The 20007-nt window shown below is 38.6% G+C and overlaps 1 protein-coding gene across 1 annotated transcript in view; it reads right to left on the reverse strand.

The window, feature by feature from the left end:
- LOC122551933 (inactive dipeptidyl peptidase 10-like) overlaps window positions 1-20007 on the reverse strand; it is a 1705342-nt gene that overhangs the window by 63784 nt on the left and 1621551 nt on the right. The window contains exons 17-19 of the mRNA XM_043694504.1: window positions 17322-17443; window positions 10231-10278; window positions 8538-8636 (exon numbers count right to left, since the gene is read on the reverse strand). Of these exons, the coding sequence (XP_043550439.1) occupies window positions 8538-8636; window positions 10231-10278; window positions 17322-17443 (269 nt within the window). The remainder of the gene's footprint in view (window positions 1-8537; window positions 8637-10230; window positions 10279-17321; window positions 17444-20007) is intronic.

Below are 20007 nucleotides of genomic sequence, written 5' to 3' on the forward strand. Positions count from 1 at the left end.
GATGAATTGCATCTCAGGCTGCTGTGGGAAGTGAGGCAGAAAATTTCAGGGGCTCTGACAGAAATTTTTAATTCCTCTCTGGCCATGGGGAAGTGCCAGAGGATTGGAGGATGGCTAATGTCATTCGGGTTTTTAAGAAGGTTGGCAGAGATGAACATGGAAATTACAGACTGGTGAGTCCCACATCTGTGATAGGGAAACCACTGGAGAAAATTCTGAAGAAACAAATTAATGCTCACTTGGAAAGGCGTGTGTTAATTACAGATAGTCAGCATAGCTTTGTCAGAGGGAGGTCATGCTTAACTTTATTAGAATCTTTTGTGATCAAGTGTATGGATTTTAGCAAAGCTTTTGACAAGGTCCCACATGGGAGACTGATGAAGTAGGTTAAAGGAATTTAGGGAAACTTGGTGAGATGGATCAAAAACTGGCTTAGTAATGGGGCGCAAAGAGTAATGGTAGAAGGCTGTTTGAGTGGCTGGAGGCTGGTGTCCAGTGGATCACTATTGGGGCCCTTATTGTTTGTTAATTAATAGAGATGAAAATGTGGAGGAATGTCAAGCAAGTTTTCAGATGACACCAAGATTGGTAGAGTGGTTAATTGCAAAGAATAATCCCTAGCAAAAACTGTAGGTTGGAGGAAGATACAGATGGATTGGTCAGATGGGCAGATCAGTGACAGATGGTAGTTAACCTTGACAAGTGCAAGGTGATGCATTTTGGAAGAAGAAACAGCATGAGGGAGTATATAATGAATGGCAGGACCCTGGGTAGTTTAGGAACAGAGGGGTCTTGGGGTAATTATTCACAAATCTGTGAAGTTAACAGAGCATGTGAATAGGATAGTTGTGGCATAGAGTCAAGCGTAATGAGGTAATGTTAGAGTTGTACAGAGCGTTGGTCAGGCCACAGCTGGAGTTACGTGTACAGTTCTGGTCACCTCACTACAAGAAGGATGCGATAGCACTAGAGGGGGTACAGAGGATGTCCACCAGGGTGTTTCCTGTGATGGAGAAATTGAGTTATAAGGAGAGACTAAATAGGCTTGGATTGTTTTCTTAAGAGTAGAAAGGGTGGAAGGGGAGAGGCATGATTGAGGTGTATAAGATTGAGGGGTAGGACAGGGTGAATAGAGAATAATTGTTCCCCTTCGTTGAAGGGTTAATGAGGCAGAGGCAGAGGCATAGTTTTCGACTAAAGGGCAGGAGATTCAGAGATTTGTGAAAAGTATTTTCACTCTGCATGTGATGGGAATCTGGAATGCACTGCTGGGAAGGTAACAGAGGCCAGAAGCCTTACAATCTTTAAAAAGTATTTAGGTGTGCACCAGGAATATCATAATATTCAAGGATATGGGACAAGTTAAGGAAATTGGGATTAGTGCGGCTTTAGTGGTAGTTATTTTGGTGCAGACTCGATGGGTCAAAGGACCTTTCTGCGCTGCATGTATCTATGTAAAGTAGACTGATGGAGTGGTAATTGACTGGGTTGGGTTTGTCCTGCTTTATGTGCACAGGACATACTTGAGCAATTTTTTTACATTGTTGGATAGAAGTCAGTGTTGAAGCTGTACTGGAAAAGCTTGGCTAGGGAAATGGCTAGTTCTGGAATATATGACTCAGTACTATTGCAGGAATGGTGACAGGACCAATGGGCTTTGCAGTATTAGTCAGAATTACTGATTGTTGTGGAAAGGCATTCTAAAATGCAAAAAACAATTCCAGTGGAATAAGAAAATAAAAGTAAAACAAACTTCATAAAACAGACATAACAAAATATAGGTACTGTGCAAAATGGGTTAATATGTGAGAAATTCCATAAATTCTGGATGTGATATAAATGAATCAGTAATTAACAATTAGCCACAATTAACACCAATTTAAGTAGGTGCTCACAATGGAAATTGCTTCAAAATAGACATGTTTTAAACAGTGAGAATGATAATTATCAACAAGAAAATAGTACAAAGATAATCTACAGAACAACTGATATATCTGCCCTTCCAGTCAATTGTTCTGGCATCTGTTACACTTTTGTTTTCTTCTGTTCACTTTCTGCCATGTCATATATTTTAAAGGCTTCAAATGAGACAATTGCTGCAAATTGATTTTTGTTCTGACTCTACACTTCATTTCTTTAAAATTGATAATTTTTGCTTCATTTTGTATTTGAAGTCACAACAGTGAATAGAATATTTTTGCATATTATCACAAGCAATCTAAGGTTAAGCTGAAAGCAAATTCTTTGGAGAATAAACCCCAGTCTATCCAAACATTCCTTAACCCCAACCTTAAAAGTGGAGCCTCTGTTAAATGACAGTGACAGATTTTCATTTTGTATGCAAACCAGCCTTATGGCCTCTCGGAATGATATTGCCAAATTACTGATAGATTTTGCAGAAGTGGCTCGGGGAGTGGAGCACTATTCTATGCGAATACAAATTGACCCGAGGAATCATATTCCAATGTGCATGATTCATGAAAGTATAGACTGACATACGTTATAACAATACTGAAAACCCCAGAGAAATTGTGCTAATAGCTATTAACGCTGTTTCCATAATGTTTCTGCTGATCTTCTGCCAAAGTTATGGGAAGAGATCAGTATGGCCTCTGTGGAAATTCTAGGCAAAGCCAGGTAGTTCAGATAAGGGGGTACCTTTGTTCTGCCCTTTTATTTACATGGGAACATTGGGATTGCAGATGAAAAAGACTACATTTCATGTTGATCTTCTGCAATCTTGGGAGTTGCATTACGTAATGATAATGGATATGTTGTCTGATCGTAGTCGTCAATCTCCTTCAATTAATCTGGAACAGATTCAAAGAAAAATTGCAATCTAAATCCCAGGAACAAAAAGACCAAAAGTGGCATTTTGGTCCACGAATATTATGCTTAATGTACATCAAAGCTTAAGTTACTGATATGCTGTATATTCCATTTCATGAAGATCTTGCCAAATTGCCAACAAGAATACAGCTTTTTGATGAAAGCATAATATCACCACCTAATACCAACTCTCTCCAAATGATATGGATCAAAACTAAAGCATGTAGTACATCTATATTCTTTAATCTTGTGTTGATCCTCACCATGCAAGGAATCAGTATATTAGAGAATGACTTCTACATATTGTTGAGTTGCATCCATGATCCGATTTGTATAATACCTTTGATTACCACTGGATGTATCAAGGTGCTCATAGCCAATGAAGCACTTTTAACGTGTGGTCACTGTTTTAATGTAAGTGTTTGCACAATTAAGGAAGCCCATGGGACCAGCACATTCATCACAGCTCCAAAGGTTTTTGTGAGCAGGATAATTAGTTGAGAGTCAATGTTTATTTTTCATGTGTCATTTCAAGGACCTTACCTCTTCATTTTCAGCATTTCACTGCATAAAGTTATTTCAAAGCACTCTTGGCATACCTATTAAGTGTTTCTTGGGCATTCCTGGAATGAATTCACCTTTTACCATTGGTTGAAATTCTTTCTCCAGCTATTACAGGTCATAGATTCATAGAGATGTACAGCATGGAAACAGACCCTTCGGTCTTACCGTTCCATGCCGACCAGATATCCCAACCCAATCTAGTCCCACCTACCAGCACCTGGCCCATATCCCTCCAAACCCTTCCTATTCATATACCCATCCAAATGCTTCTTAAATGTTGCAATTGTACCAGCCTCCACCACATCCTCTGGCAGCTCATTCCATACATGTATCACCCTCTGTATGAAAAAGTTGCCCGTAGGTCTCTTTTATATCTTTCCCCTCTCACCCTAAACCTATGCCCGCTAGTTCTGGACTCTCTGAGCCCTGGGAAAAGACTTTGCTTATTTACCCTATCCATGCCCCTCATAATTTTGTAAATCCCTAGAAGGTCACCCCTCAGCCACTGATGCTCCAGGGCAAACAGCCGCAGCCTGTTCAGCCTCTCCCCATAGCTCAGATCCTCCAACCCTGGCAACATCCTTGTAAATCTTTTCTGAACCCTTTCAAGTTTTACAACATCTTTCTGATAGGAAGGAGACCAGAATTGCACACAATATTCCAACAATAGCCGAACCAATGTCCTGTACAGCCTCAACATGACCTCCCAACTCCTATACTCTGACCAATAAAGGAAAGCATACCAAACGCCTTCTTCACTATCCTATCTACCTGCGACTCCACTTTCAAGGAGCTATGAACCTGCTCCAATTTTGGTGTCATGATTATTAGATTCCCTACAGTATGGAAACAGGCCCTTCGACCCAACAAGTCCACACTGATCCTCTGAAGTGTAACCCACCCACCTCTGACTAATGCACCTAACACTATGGGCAATTTAGCATGGCTAATTCACCTGACCTGCATATCTTTGGACTGTGGGAGGAAACCGGAGCAACCGGAGGAAACCAACGCAGACACGGGGAGAATGTACAAACTCCACACAGACAGTCGCCCAAGGCTGGAATCGAACCTGGGACCCTCGTGCTGTGAGGCAGCAGTGCTAACCACTGAGCCACCGTGCCGTCCTATCATCTGCAAACTTACTAACTGTACCTCTTATGCTCGTATCCAAATCATTTATGCAAATGACAAAAGTAGAGGACCCAGCACCGATCCTTGTGGCACTCCACTAGTCACAGGCCTCCAGTCTGAAAGAACAATCCTCCACCACCACTCTCTGTTTTCTACCTTTGAGCCAGTTCTGTATCCAAATGACTAGTTCTCCTTGTATTCCGTGAGATCTAACCTTGCTAATCAGTCTCCCATGGGGAACCTTATTGAACACCTTACTGAAGTCCATATAGATCACATCTAATGCTCTGCCCTCATCAGTCCTCTTTGTTACTTCCTCAAAAAACTCAATGCTTTATTCTTCATTCAGCCTGTCCTTAACTGATGTCAGTATCTGTATTATTTTAAAATCTGGAAATCATTGAGTATTCTGTTCTTCATGTGAATTCAGAATTTTCATTTGTTCCAACAAGGCTGAAGAAAATAATCAGTCATGTCAGGATTTTTTTGGCCAGCAGTTAACTAGTTCAACAGAATGTCCATCTTTGATAACCAGACACTAGTTAGGACCAGGATTTTGTCCAAATGGAACACTTTGGAACAACCCAATAATTTCAAGAACATGATTCATCCAGCCATTCTGAAATTGAATGGGTTAACTTGCTAGGAATCATGATATGTTCTTTAAGAGAATGAAAGTGTCCTACATCTTCTGATCTGGGTCAGAATTTCTATTTCAGACCCAGGTAAGACAAAAGAAGTTACCTCTTTATTTTACTGTAATTTTTCTGGTCTGACTTGCAATATAGAATGAATATGAACAGACAGTACAGTAATCCATGCAAAGAACATCAAAGTGAATTTTTGTAGTAGCCAGGTTCCCTTTTTACAAGATTTAATTGCCATGTTGTAATAAGTAAACAAAGGTCCCAAAGTCACTTTAAAACATTACCAAAAAACAGCAAGTGTTTAATAAAAGTAGGTGAGTGAGTTGGATGGCAGCACATGGATGATGGAACGATGAGGTGTCCACCAACTGTGGAGGTGGGGGTGAGTTTCAGGGATCGGGGCATGTTGGCCAAGTGTTGGATGTTGCAGGGATTAACGAGGGGGTGGTGTTGGGGGGTGGCGGGGATAAAGTGTCTTTATCAGTTAATGTAAGCAATCACAAGACAGGCATGATGGTACAGAGTGTAAGGTGCAAGAATAGGTTATGTGACAACCTTAAGCCTGCTCCATTGTTTGATGAGATCCTGGCTGATGTGGATGTGACTTCAATTCTACATTCCCACGAACCCCCATTAAACTTTCACCCCCTCGCTTCCCAAGGATCTATCCACCTCTGCCTAAAAAACATTCAAGGACCCTGCTTCCACTGCCCTTTCAGGATAAGAGCTCCAAAATTCATGATCCTTTGAGATAAAATATTTCTCCTCATTTCTGTTTTAAAGGTGTAACCTATTATTTTTGAACATAGAACATAGAACATAGAAGAATACAGCGCAGTACAGGCCCTTGGGCCCTCGATGTTGCGCCGATCCAAGCCAATATTTCTCCTCATTTCTGTTTTAAAGGTGTAACCTATTATTTTTGAACAGTGATCCCTAGTTCTAGATTCAACCATATGAGGAAACATGATGCCCACAAACATCCTTTAAAGCTCTCTGAGGACTTTATACGTTTCAATCAAATCACTGCTTACTCTTCTAAACTTCAGCAGACATAAATCTCGTCTGTTCAACTTTTCAACATAAGACATCCTGCCCATGCCAGGTATTAATTGAGTAAACCTTCTCTGAACTGCTTCCAATCAGTTTGCATCCTTCCTTAAAATGAAAACCAATACTGTATACAATACTATGATGTGTGGGGATGGGGTTAGGGGTTAGTACGAGATTGTGAGGTTAGTTTTACAGTTACACTTGAGTTAAAATAGGTTTAACTTAAACTACAACGTGTAAACTGAAGATCAGGACCAAATTCAAATGTTTTGAAACATACCAAATTCTAACTGAAGGTCCAAATCATCATTGCTGTCAAACTGATGGCCTTTCATTTGACAAAACAATTTCTCTCTCTCTCATCATGTAACAAACTCATTGTCCGACTTTGTTGGTCATGTCTTAATGGTACCATAAAAGGGCAAGTAGAAGATGGAGGCTCTGAAAACTACCTCAAGTGCTACAGGGATTGAACTCATGCCTTCATTAAGCATCATGCTTTAACCAACTGAGTTAACTGATCCTATCCACAAAATGTCTGACAGTTTAAACTGCCACTTCCCTTAATGCTTGACAGATGTTTAGACTTTTACCAATTTTTAAAATCTCTTCCAAACATCACTTTTAGGCAGCAATTCTCTATTAACATGTTCTAATATATGAAGTCAGGCACTGGAGATTAGAACAAGAGTCTAATCATTTCATGATTTTTAAAGTTTTTATTTACATGACATACACACTAAAATATGCACCTCCTAACACAGCCACTTCAGATTCAGTTTGTTCCTTTTATTCAAAACACAATTGAATCCTTAGTTCATGGCAATCATCTGTAGACAATGAAACACACGTTTCATACATGAATTTCTCCAAATATTAGCACTGAAGTGAAATACCTGTCTGTTTGAGGTCAGCACACCCATTTGTTAGTTGTCCTGGCCAGTGGAAGTGGAAAAATTTCAGGTTTAAAACTTTTCAAAGTATTTGAAGTACAGTCTATGGCTTATGTGTTTCCATTGTTCGAAATACCTCGACCTAATTCAAATGGTCGAACATATAACCTCGAGTTTTAGTAAATAAAGTTTTCATGTTGAAAATTGGACTGTCTTGGCAGAAATTTAAAATCACAGAGAGATACGATGAAGTATTGGTTAAAATTGAAACCAACAGGATCTCAGTGTAATTTACTATACCAAGTTAACAGTAGAATATACTTGTCATTGCTAAAGAAAGTTCTTTTCTGTGGAATCCTGTGTTATTTGGAATAATTAACCAAAATTAAATTAGTAGCATTAGGAGAGTTGGAGTTAGAGATAAAAGCAGAGGCTGAAAATAAATGCAACATTATGGCATTCAGACTTGGGAGAAGGAAAGGCTGCCCTCTGCCCAATGCAGGTTGAGTTTGTCAGGATTCTACTGTGAATGAAGCAGTAAAAAATTAATAAAAGATGGAGAAAAGATATTAAGGGAAGAAAGAGATATGGGAAGAAGAAAGAGATATGGAAAGAAAAAAGAGGAACAGCATGAACAACAATAGGAAATGTTTCTGTGACAAAGTAAAAGCAGAACTTGTAGTTTGAACAGTGGTTCAAAACCAACTGAGAGTTTTGACTTTGTAAAGGATATCCACTTGTACAGAAAAAGTGAATGGCTGTGTAGCCATTAAAGTTAATAGAAGAACCTCCACAGAATCCAGAACTCACTAATTATTTTCAAATCTTTCCTTTGAAGGATTATGACACAACCTTAGGTTGATCATTTAAAAAGTGAATGAATTTACAACATTTTGCAAAATAAGGAAATTCTTGGGGATCATTGGTAATGGTGGGGTGTAGAAGAGTAACATTAGAACTCAGTATAGTGTAGGTTAATACAAGTTTTAGTGTCAAATTAGTGGTGCTTGGTTTTCTATTTTGATTTATATATAATAAGGTTTGTATTTGTTTAAAAAGTGTGTAATCTTGTGGCATGGTTCAGTTGATTAATTGCTGGGTAACTGGATTTATTAAAAGCTAAATTGTATCTAATAGGATTATGACATTGAGAAAAAAATGAGATTTTATTTTGAGGGCTTAATAGAAATTCATGTTTAGTATACTTTATTATGGATTTTTGATAGATGGTATGTGGTCTGTAATTTGGAGTCCTGTACAGAAGTGTACTTTTTGCAAAACCTTATCCGTTTGCTTTTTGATCTTAATCTTCTTTGGATATTTAGTATTCACAAAGAGTGAAAAACCACAAGTTACTGGATCTGGATAAATCATTCCTGTATAATTAAATAACACAAAATAAACTCAATTTACGCACCATAATCAGCAATATGAACAGCCCTGTATTCTGGTTTGTGGATCCTTTTTCCTTTGATACAATCATGCAGAACAGCATTATCTTCCAGTATGTAGGTGTCTATATAATAAAAATGAAATAAATACATTTGTTTAGACATTATAAAAGGCAAGATAATTTTAATATCAACATGAGGGTGACCAAACATATGAAGACAATTGCAAAGTACATCACTTTTATTACACTACTCAGGTTGCAACATTTTTATGAGTGACAGTAAAATATCACAATAGCAAATCACTTGACCCATGCTAGTGTAACCAAGCTTAATAAAAACAAAACCATTCAGAACAGAAATGAACTTTCCACATTTTATATTTACCAGTGCGTTACTTTGTGGTTTCACATTACTTTCATGTTACTCTATGCCCTAATGTTGTTCTCATTATTCAAGACAATGCACTTCATTAACATTGAATGGAAAACCAACCAGTCACTTTTATCTGAGTGACTGAAATACTCTGGAAAAGTTATTGATTCTCAACTTGATAATATATGTCCAGAGGCAAGAACTGGATAAATGTTCCACATAAACGATGAAATCCCAATAATACTATAGCCCCTCAGTAATACATTGAAGTATCAACCTAGACATTTAATAGTTTGGTCTGGAACTTAAAACCCATGCAGCCTTCTGGTGCAAAATGTATCATGTTATCTCAGAGTTACAGAGAAATACAGTATAGAAATAGACCCTTCGATCCAACTTGATCTTGCCAACCAGATATTCTAAATTAATCTAGTTCTATTTGCCAGCATTTGACCCATATCCTTTAAACTCATATGCCCATCCCAATGTCTTTTAAATATTGTACTAGCCTCCACCACCTCCTCTGGCAGTTCAATCCATACTCGCACCACCAATCTGCGTGAAAAAGTAGCCTCTTAGATCCCTTTTATATCTTTTCCCTCGCACCCTAAATATATGCTCTCTAGTTTTGGACTCCCTTACCCTAGGGAAGCAATCTTGACTAATCATCCTATTCATGATTTTATAATTATTAAACAAAGACTGATTAAGATTTGTGTATATCAAGTAAAAGCAAATGAATAATTTCAGTCTCATATTATGGAGAATTAAACTTAAATTTGGTTTATGATTGGCAATAGAAGATAAACATCAAGAAAATATTTCACAATTTTACTCTTTGACTCCCCTCACACATGGGAATAAGTTCAGCTTTAAGATTGAAGCAATCATTCTGTAAATTTAAAAGTAAGGTTAGGATCACTAAAAGTTGATTATATTAACCTACTGCTTCTGCAGCTTTCAAAAGAAAAATTGGTTACATTCTTGACATTTAAAAGGGCAATCATTAATGAAAAGCTGCTTTTCAAATCAATTTCTGTTTGTTTATAAACACAGATGGCACTGAGCCAAGTCTAATCAAAGTCTAATCAAGTCCTTCAAAAAAAATTGAAAAATATTTCTTCAGAAGAAAGTAGAGGGACAAAGGAGAAGCCCAGATGTGTCTGAGGAAACTGTGATGTCTGTAAGATCTAGCTATACCTGTGTGTTCTGCATAATAATCGGGGTCCTTGCTGTTTTAAGGTCTAATGTCTGTATTCAAAAGCTGTTTAAAATTAAGGACAAACAAATAAGCATATTTGCTCCAAGTAAGTTGATCGTGTAGATCTAGGATTATATACTTACTGTTTGGATTGCTTGTGCTATGGACTGAGACCATCGGTATATTGGGACCTATATGAAATATAGAATATAAGAAAAGATTAATCTAATACCCTGTAAAATTAAAATATGTGTATGCTTTTGTGAGAGACAAGTAGGATCTTATTCGTCCTCACAACAATTTTTTTTTGCTCTGTCCTGATCTAAAGGTATATCAGAGAAATAAAGAAGGTCATAATTGGATCTTTTAATGTGAGTACATTTCTTTCATAGTACAATATTCAGAATAAGGATATTAATAGAATATTTATGTCAACTTATATGAACCTCACAATTACATTATAGCACTGTCTTTACATATGAAGAACTATTTTCAAATTTGAACTTTTTATTGCACTAGAATCACTTGAGAAGCTGAAGATGAAAAATAAAGTTGCAACCAAAAATGGTATTTGAATTCCCACTTGCGGATATCAGAAAAGAAAGTAAAAATTTTTAAAATTGGTTCCTTTTAAAATGGAGATGGTCAAACAATCAGCTTTAAGAAGATTCAAGTAATGTTATCCTGTTCTGAGGTCCTTACTGCCTCATTAAGTGAACAAATAAAGTGGCACATATCAGACATTTGAAAGAAATATATGCCAGCATTCAAAATAGAGATGAGATTCTTGCACCTGAATGGAGAGGCCTGAGACACAGCTAATAACAGGACTCAATCTCACTAGTATAGACAGCTTACTGAAGACCAGGCCTTGAAGATCTATGAAGGAGATAACTGGTGCGGAATCACGTTTAGGATGGGGCTTACTGGCAATTGGAAGGTACAAGAGAGAGGCCGTTGCCAGAAGAGGGAGGATGGCCAAGAAAGCAATGTTTGGGAGAGAGCAAATCATGAAATTTGAGGAGGGAAGGAATGTCAGCATGGTGTGTAGCAGATTAAGAAATGGAACAGTGGCCATGATCAGACTCTCAATAGTTGAACTGCTATCTTTCAGAACAGGCCATTGCACACAAGTGCTAGTCATCATCACAAGATGTTATGTTTTTAAAAAAAAATTCTACTGACTAAATGCAAATGAAATGTGAGTTATTCGCACTTCAAGGTTTCCTGGCTGCTGTAACTGCATTTTGTTCCTTCCTCAGTATAGTCAATGAATCATCTGAAGCATTCAAAAGGTACCGGATTGAATCACAATTCAATAATAATGAAGTAGGTCTTGTGTCAAAAGCAGAATGCAAAGATCAGTTTGAAATACAAGGTAAAACCTGGAAAATGGAGTTTTAAAAATTGCAAGTATGATTAAATAAGAAACAACAAGATGCTATCATAGAGAATAAGGGTAGGTTGACCAGCTTGAGGAGTTGATTTATTACTTTACCCATTAAATAACTGTTTTGCATTGTTGAAAGTAGCATCTGTTCTGCTGTTATTTTATTCAATGGAATGTGTATAATAACATGTTCTGTGACAGGCTTAGTTTATAGAGAGATGATCAGATACTTTTACTGAACTTTGAAGTAGTATTGAACATGGTAATTGAAGAACACAATACATGTTTTAATGACACAGCTTTTTCCACTATTGCAATTCATTTTAAACAAATGGCTTTCTAAGTAGAGTAGACAAGGAAATTATACACAAAATGTAGACACATTCATTATTGCTAAAGCACGACATGATCTCAGCCCCTGCAGTTTTGTATTAGCTTTGTCTTTTGTCTGGACTTTTTAAAAAAATTGATCCACATAACTGCTGCAAGCTAGAACAGAAGTTAATTAAACCTTTATGCTACAAATTACAAAGTTCTATTATAAAGCACTGATTTGACTCTGTTACTTTGAAATGATTGCATTTGAATACCTTCCACAGTATAAATTCACTGACACAATAATTCAATTGATCCCAAAGAAACTATCTAATCTCGACAATCAAACTACTTTTGGAACACTACAGCTGAGTGGGGGGCTCGGGTTGGGGCCATGAAGGTAGGGGAGGGGAGGTGGAAGGCATTGGAAGTAAAGGTTGGGAAGTGGCCTTTGGCAGCTATCCAGTAGCAACACTGTCCCCCACCCCACCCCTTCATGATGGCAACCTGCAAGGAGACTGAATTTTAGTTTGGCTTTTGACCAGCTAATTTGTTGCTTTATCTTTACTCGTCTTCTTGTGGTCAATTCAGACTTTTTCAGAGAATTGTTAGAGTGCTCACCAAATCTTCTCTACTTTTCTTTTGGTAAATCCTTAAATTCCATTTGTCGCCATGGCGAGTCTGCACTTCCCATCTAAAGTTTTGCAAGTCCAGGGAAAACAAGTAGAAGAATCAGCACTATTGTGTGATAGTCTTATCTATGACCTGCATTCCCATGTGGTGATGCTCTGAGCTGGAGTTTAATCTTCAGAATTCACTTAGGAGTACACTGTTTTAATTAGAGAAAATCAGTGACTGATGACAAAGGCCTTAATTTCTCTTCGGCCAGTTTATCTGTTTCTATATCTAGCCATTATTAAATAACAAATCATTGGTTACATTTTATGTGCATGATAATATTATTCAGTAAACCTACTCTATCAAATGCTGATATGGTCAGGCAAACAGGCATAATAAAATGACTCAGACAACGAAAGCATTCCTTGAAGGGGTGGAAAATAATACTCAGTCTCTTTGACTTAAGAGCTTCACTATGGGATAAAATTATTTTTTCAACAAAACAATTACTTGGTCTGAATAGATTCCCACGAGGTTTTGTCCCCTCCTCACTGATAGGTCATGTCATTTCATTGCTGTCTGACAAGAAGTTACCAGTTGTCATTGTGGGCCAGGCATCAGGGAAGCTGCTGTTAATATACTCAAGGAGAGGCTTAGGATCAGTGGAAGACCTTAGGAATGGCAAGCTACCCACTCACCACCCTCCCTTCTAGCTAGTTAAATGCCCTCCTTTGCCACCAAACCACAATTCCTTGATTTCTAAAATGTATTTTGGCTTACAATGAAAAGTGAAACACATGGTCTAAACTATGGCATTAAAAAAGGAGGTTACACTGAAACCACAGTGAAACATGATGTTGTTATGACTTAGTATGTAGCCTTGCCCATTATTTTGTCAGTTGTATCTCAGAGGAAAAAAAACTCAAGCTCAAACACATCCATTTTCTGCAGGTTGGAACGTAGAAATGATAGAAGGACATGTGCATGCTGACAGTAAAAGGACCATGATTTCACATTTGAAATATAATGTACTTATTATGCACACTGAAATTGCAATATATATTAATTATGGCTTCAATCTTGTATACCTCCACATTTTCTGGCTATTTTGTAAGCATGGGTAAAAATTGGAACAAACTGAAATACTCTACATGAAATTAGAGAGAAAAAAAATCAAATTTTTTCTCTCTAATTGTTTCCAAGCATGGAAACACAATCCACACTATAATAACATAAAGTAACAGTTGGTCTGAGACTCTTACACTATTTCATGTAAAGTTACACTTTAATACCTAAAAACTTCCTCCATTATGAGTCAATATACTTGTGATCATGTAAATTATCTAATTCGAAACACCAGTCATCTCTTGATATTTTTGACTGAAGAAAGACAGAGCAGAAATACAGGGTAAGGGCTAAACTGATCATTCTTGTAGTAAGTATGACTAAATTTGAATGCAGAAACTCAAACAAAAATAAATATCTTTGAAAATTTTCATGTAAAAATGTAAAGAATTTTACAACAACTTTATAGACACCAAACAACGTTGCACAAAGATATAACTATTATAGCCTTGTGCAATATTCTGAACTAAATATGGAAATTGCAGAGATTTTAAGGTCATGTATCTCGAAGTTGATTTTGATTATCATCTTTTGCATTTGTAGTCAGAATAAAGACTTGTAATCATTCATAACCCACTATCTCAGCCTTCTGTAGCAATCCCTTGCATCGTAGATGCCTGTCTTCAGCCAATTCAATTCACTCCACTTGATATCAGAAAATTCATCAGATAATGCAAAAGCAGTGGGCTCTGACAACATTCTGGCAATTGTATTGGAGACTGGTGCTCCAGAACCTGGTATACCTACCATACCTGTTCCAAAAATAACTACAGCACTGGCCAATTTTCCACATCGTCTAGTGGATGCTGGGTATGTGCTATACACGTAAATCAAGGCAAATCCAACTCAGCCAGGGAAGTGATGGAGGGTGTCATCAACAGTACTATTATGCAGTACCTGTCTAACAATAACCTATCCATTAGCATCCAGTTTGGCTTCTACCATGGTCATTGAGCCTTGGTCCAAAGACTGACAAAAAAGCTAAACACCAAAGATGTTGTGAGACTAACTTTTTTTGGTATCAAGGAATTCCAGCAAAGCTAGAGTCAATGGGCGCCATGAGGAATATCTCCTTTACTTGGGGTCAGACATGTCACATTGAAACAAACAGAATACAGAGAAGCCTCGATACTGTGGACATGGAGATGATATTATTATTATGAGTAATGGAGATTGGACCAAAGGGCACAGCCTCAGAGTGAAAAGATGATCCTTCAGAACTTAGCTGAGGAAGAATGTTTTTCAGCCAGAATCTGTGGAATGCATTGCCGCCAAAGACTATGGAGAAAGTGAGGACTGCAGGTGCTGAAGAGTCAGAGTCAGAAAGTGTGGTGGTGGAAAAGCATAGCAGGTCAGACAGTATCTGAGGAGATGGAGAGTCAATGTTTCGGGCATAAGTCATTCTGGATGAAGGGTTAATGGCAGAAACATTGACTCTTCAGCTCCTCAGATGCTGCCTGACCTGCTGTGCTTTTTCAGTGCCACACTTTTCGCAGAAGACTATGGAGGCCAACTCATTGAGTGCCTTTAAGACAGAGAGATATTTCTTGATTAATAACGTGATCAATGTTTGAAGGGAGAAGATAGGAGAAGGTGTTGAGAAATGTATCAGTTATGATTGAATGGTAGAGCAGACTTAATGGATCAAATGGCCTGATTTTGCTCCTTTAGCTTATGGTTTTAAGACACAAAGGAAGATAGTTGTGGTGGTTGGACGTCAGTCATTTCAGTTTCATGTCATCTCTGCAGGAATACCTCAAGATGTAGGTTTGCTTGCTGAGCTGGAAGGTTCATTTCTAGACGTTTCACCACCTTACTAGGTATTGGCTTCAGTGGGCCTCCGGGTGAAGCATTGCTGATAATTCTGCCTTCTTTTATATGTTTGGGTTTCTTTGAGTTGGGGATGTTATTTCCTGTTCTTTTTTCAGGAGGTGGTTGATGGGGTCTAACTCAATCTGTTTGTTGACAGCATTCGGGATGGAATGCCATGCTTCTAGGAATTCTCATGCAAGTCTCTGTTTAGCTTGTCCTAGGATGGATATGTTGTCCCTTTTGAAGTGGTGTCCTTCCTTATCTGTATGTAAAGATATGTTGTTGTTCAATGAACCTTCCAGCACAGCGAGCAAACCTATATCCAGAACCACAACCAGAGCTACAAATCTTCTCAAAACTCGCTAGGAATACCTCAGGCTAGGGGTCTAGGCCCAACCATCTTCAGCTGCTTCACCAATGACCTTTCCTCCATCATAAGGTCAGAAGTGGGGATGCTTGCACAATGTTCAGCACTATTAGTGACTCCTCAGACACTGAAGCAGTCCATGTCCAAATGAAGCAAGACATGGAGAATATCCAGGCTTGGGCTGACACGTGGCAAGTAACATTTTCACCACATAAATACCAGGTTATGACCATTTACAACATGAGAGAAAATATCCATCATTCTTTGATATTCAATAGTATCACCATGGCTGAACCCACACTATTAACATCTAAGGAGGATATCATTAGAAAAGTGATTCCAAGAACAGGTTAAAGGCTAGAAATCTTCGAGCAAATAACTTCTCATGATTCACCAAAGCCTGTCCAACATCTACAAGGCACAATCAGGAATGTGCTAGAATACTCCCCACTTGCCTGGATGGGGATGGGGGTGGGGGCATATCCAACAACACTTGAGAAGCTTGACATAATCCAGAATAAAGCAACTTGCTGGATTAGGACCGAATCCACAAACATCTACTCCCTTTACATTGACACTCAGTAGCAGCAGAGTGTGTGATCAACAAGATGCACTGCAGTAATTCACCAAGGATCCTCAGACCGCACCTTCAAAACCCAGGACCAATATTGTGTAGGACAAGGGCATCAAATACATGGGAACACTGCCATCTGCAAGTTCCCCTTCAACCCAATTACTATCCAGACTTGGAAATATATTGCCGTTCCTTCAGTGTCACTGGGTTAACATCCTAATGGCTGTTTTGCTATACCTACATCAAATAGACTGCAGTGCAAGCACACAGTTCACCATCATTTTCTCAAAGGCATGGATAATTAATACAAGCCTAACCAGAAATGCCAACATCCATGAGTAAATAAAAAAAAGCAAGCTGGGTGGTATGGTGGCTCAGTGGTTAGCACTGCTGCCTTACAGCACCAGGGATGCATGTTCAATTCCAAACTTGGGCAACTGTCTGTGTGTAGTTTGTACATTCTCCTGGAGTCTGCATGGGCTTCCTTCGGTGCTCTGGTTTCCTCCCACAATGCAAAAATGTGTAGGTTAGTCGGGGTAAATGTAGAGTAATAGGGTAGGGGGAATTGGTCTGGGTCGGTTACTCTTCGGAAGTTTGGTGGACTTGTTGGGCTGAATGGCCTGATTCCACACTATAGGGGATCTATGAAGCATAGACACTCAGCCGTTGGAGCCTACCCCTTCTCAAAGAATTACTGGAGTATTGTGATCGTGAGTAATTATTTTTCAGGGTAACTCCATTTCTTACAAAGCTCACTTTAGGGGCTAGCCGAACGATGGGTGCCTGCATGGAATTGCTGATCACCTCAAAAAAATGGACAATTGGCAACTATGCAATAGATGCATGATTTTTTTTCTCGTCACAAATGCTTAAATCAATACTCATGAGATCTTCCACTTGATCTTCAGCAAGTGAATTTGCCCTGAATAAACCACAACTAGCTTTTGCTGCTTAAAGTATCAGGATATTTTAATTACAGAAGAACAGTAAATCAATTGAATTTATTGTCTCCCACAATTGACTCAGAGCCTACCTTCACAGTGCAGTGTGAAGTGTTCGTTACTGGGGCTGAAGTATGCACTGAAGTAAGTGCAGTTATCTCTATGGAAAGTGCAGGAAAGACACTGGCGATGAAATGATCCAACAGTGTGTACACTATCAAACAGAGCAAACATAAGAAAGCAGGTTACCAACAGAGAAATATGTACCAATGTGCTGTTACTGACATGCTCATGTAATCATAATGCAAATTCAATATGCTTTCACCAAAAAAACAGACCAAATATTTATCCCCAATCAAAAATAAGGACTGTCAATATTGGAAATAATGACAGAAAATGCTGAAAAATCCAAAATCAGGTGGAATTAGAAATGGCAAAGTCAATGTTTCAGGTTGATAACATTTCATTAAAACAGGAGGTGTGAGAGATGAACAGTTAAGGAGTTACAGAACTAAAGAAAAGGCAGCAGGAACAGTGATCTGTAATTAGATAAAAGACAAGTGATGGCTAAATAATAGATAATAATGATTTAATAAATAGAGATGAACCAGAGAAGCAAGAGATGGAACCAAAGCCCAAAGGGTGTGTCAATAAGACCATAAGGTGGAGGAGCAAATGTAGGCCATTCAGTCCATTAAGTTCTGTCATTCAATAAGACCATGGCAGATCTGAGTTAAAAATCAGCCACCAGGTTTATTTGGCAGCACTAAGTGCTTCCTGGTGTTGTGCGATTTTTAACTTTGTCCATCCCAGTCCAACACTGCCTCCTCCACATCATGGTTGATCTGATTATCCCCAACTGCACTTTACTGCTTTTCCCCTATAACCCTCAATTCCCTCACCGATTAAAGTATCTGCCTATCTCAGCCTTGAATATACTTAATGACCCATCCTCAACAGGTTTCTACAGAAAAGAATTTCAGAGATTCAATACCCTCTGAGAGAAGAAATTCCTCCTCATCTCTGTCTTAAATATGAGACCCCTAATTTTGACATTTGCCATCTGGTCCTAGACTCTGTCACTATGGGAAACAACATTTTCACATCTACCCTGTCATTTTCCCAGTATATCTTGTATATTTCAATAAAGACACCTCTCATTCTTCTATATTCTAATGAATACAGATCAATTTCTACTCATATGGAACAAACTTGCAGAGAAATTCATGGATGCAGGTACAGTTACAATGTTTAAAAGGCATTTGGATAAGTACATGAATAAGAAATGTTTGTAAGGATATGGACCAAGTGCAAGCAGGTAGCACTAGTTTAGCGTTGGATCATGATCGGCATGGACTGTTTGAATTGAAGGATTGGTTTCCATGCTGTATGACTATATGAAAGAATTAACCTCAACTTGGGGATGCAAGGTTTGATCAGGGATAGTCAGCATGGCTTTGTCATAGGGAGGACATGCCTAACAAATCATGGATTTTTTGATAAGATGCAGAAGAAGGTAATACAGTTGATGTATGGCTTATATGGATTTTTGACAAGGTCCCACATGGGAAACAGGCAAATGGGTATCCAGGGTGACTTGGCAAGTTTGTTCCAAAATTGGTTTAGTGGTAGGAGGGAGACAGTAATGGTAGAAGGCTGTTTGTGTGACTGGAGGCCTGTGGTATACTATAGGGATCAGTGCTGGGTCCCTTATTGTTTATGATAAATATATACAAACAATAAAGATGAAAATATGGGGGAATGATAACTAAGTTATGGATGACACAAAGATGGACTGGTTAGTTAACAGTGAGGAAGAAGATCATAAGTTACAGGAAGATAATGACAGGTTGATGAAGGACTTTTGCCCAAAACATCGATTTTCCTGCTCCTCAGATGTGCCTGACCTGTTGTGCTTTTCCAGTACCACACTCTCGACTCTAACCTCCAGCATCTGCAGTCGTCACTTTTGCCAGGTTGGCCAGATAGGCAGATCAGTGCAGATGGAACTTAACCCTGACAAATGTGAAGTGATGCACTTTGGAAGAAGTAACAAGACAGTACACAATGAATGATAGAACATAAGGAAGCTCAGAGGAATAGAGGGATCTTGGGATGCTGGTCTACAGATCCCTGAAGGTGGTAGGACAGCTTAATAGAGTTAGTTGAAAGGCATATGAAACATGTGTCTACATCAGGTGTGGCACCGATTATAAGAGCAGGGAAGTTATGGTGGAGCTGTACAAAAGTTTGGTTGGGTCACAGTTGGAGTACTGTTTGTAGTTCTGGTCACCATAGGAAGCATGTGACTGCACTTCAGGGGGTGCAGAGGATATTCACCAGGATGTTGCCTATGCTGGAGCAGTTGAGCTATGAAGAAAGGCTTGATAGGCTCAGGTTGGTTCTTTGGAGCAGAGAAGGCTGAGATGTGAACTGATTGAGCTGTATAAGATTATGAGGAGCAAGAATAGGGTGGACAGAAAACAGATGTGGCCCTTAGCTGAAAACTCAATAACAAGGGGTATAAATTTAAGGTGGCGGGCAGAAGGTTTAGAGTGTATTTGAGGAAAACATCTTTCTCCCTCAGGATAGTGGGAATATAGAATGCATTGCCTGATAGTAGGAGAGATGGGAATCCACTTCACCTTTGAAAAGTAGATGGATGTGCACTTAAAATTTCAAAACATTCAAGGCAATGAACTAAATTCTGGAAAGTGAGATTAGTGTCGATGGGTCTAATGTACTTTGCAGTACTCTAAAGTAGATGGGTGGAGATTC

The sequence above is a fragment of the Chiloscyllium plagiosum genome, chromosome 7 (genome assembly GCF_004010195.1).
Source record: "Chiloscyllium plagiosum isolate BGI_BamShark_2017 chromosome 7, ASM401019v2, whole genome shotgun sequence".
NCBI lineage: Eukaryota > Metazoa > Chordata > Chondrichthyes > Orectolobiformes > Hemiscylliidae > Chiloscyllium > Chiloscyllium plagiosum.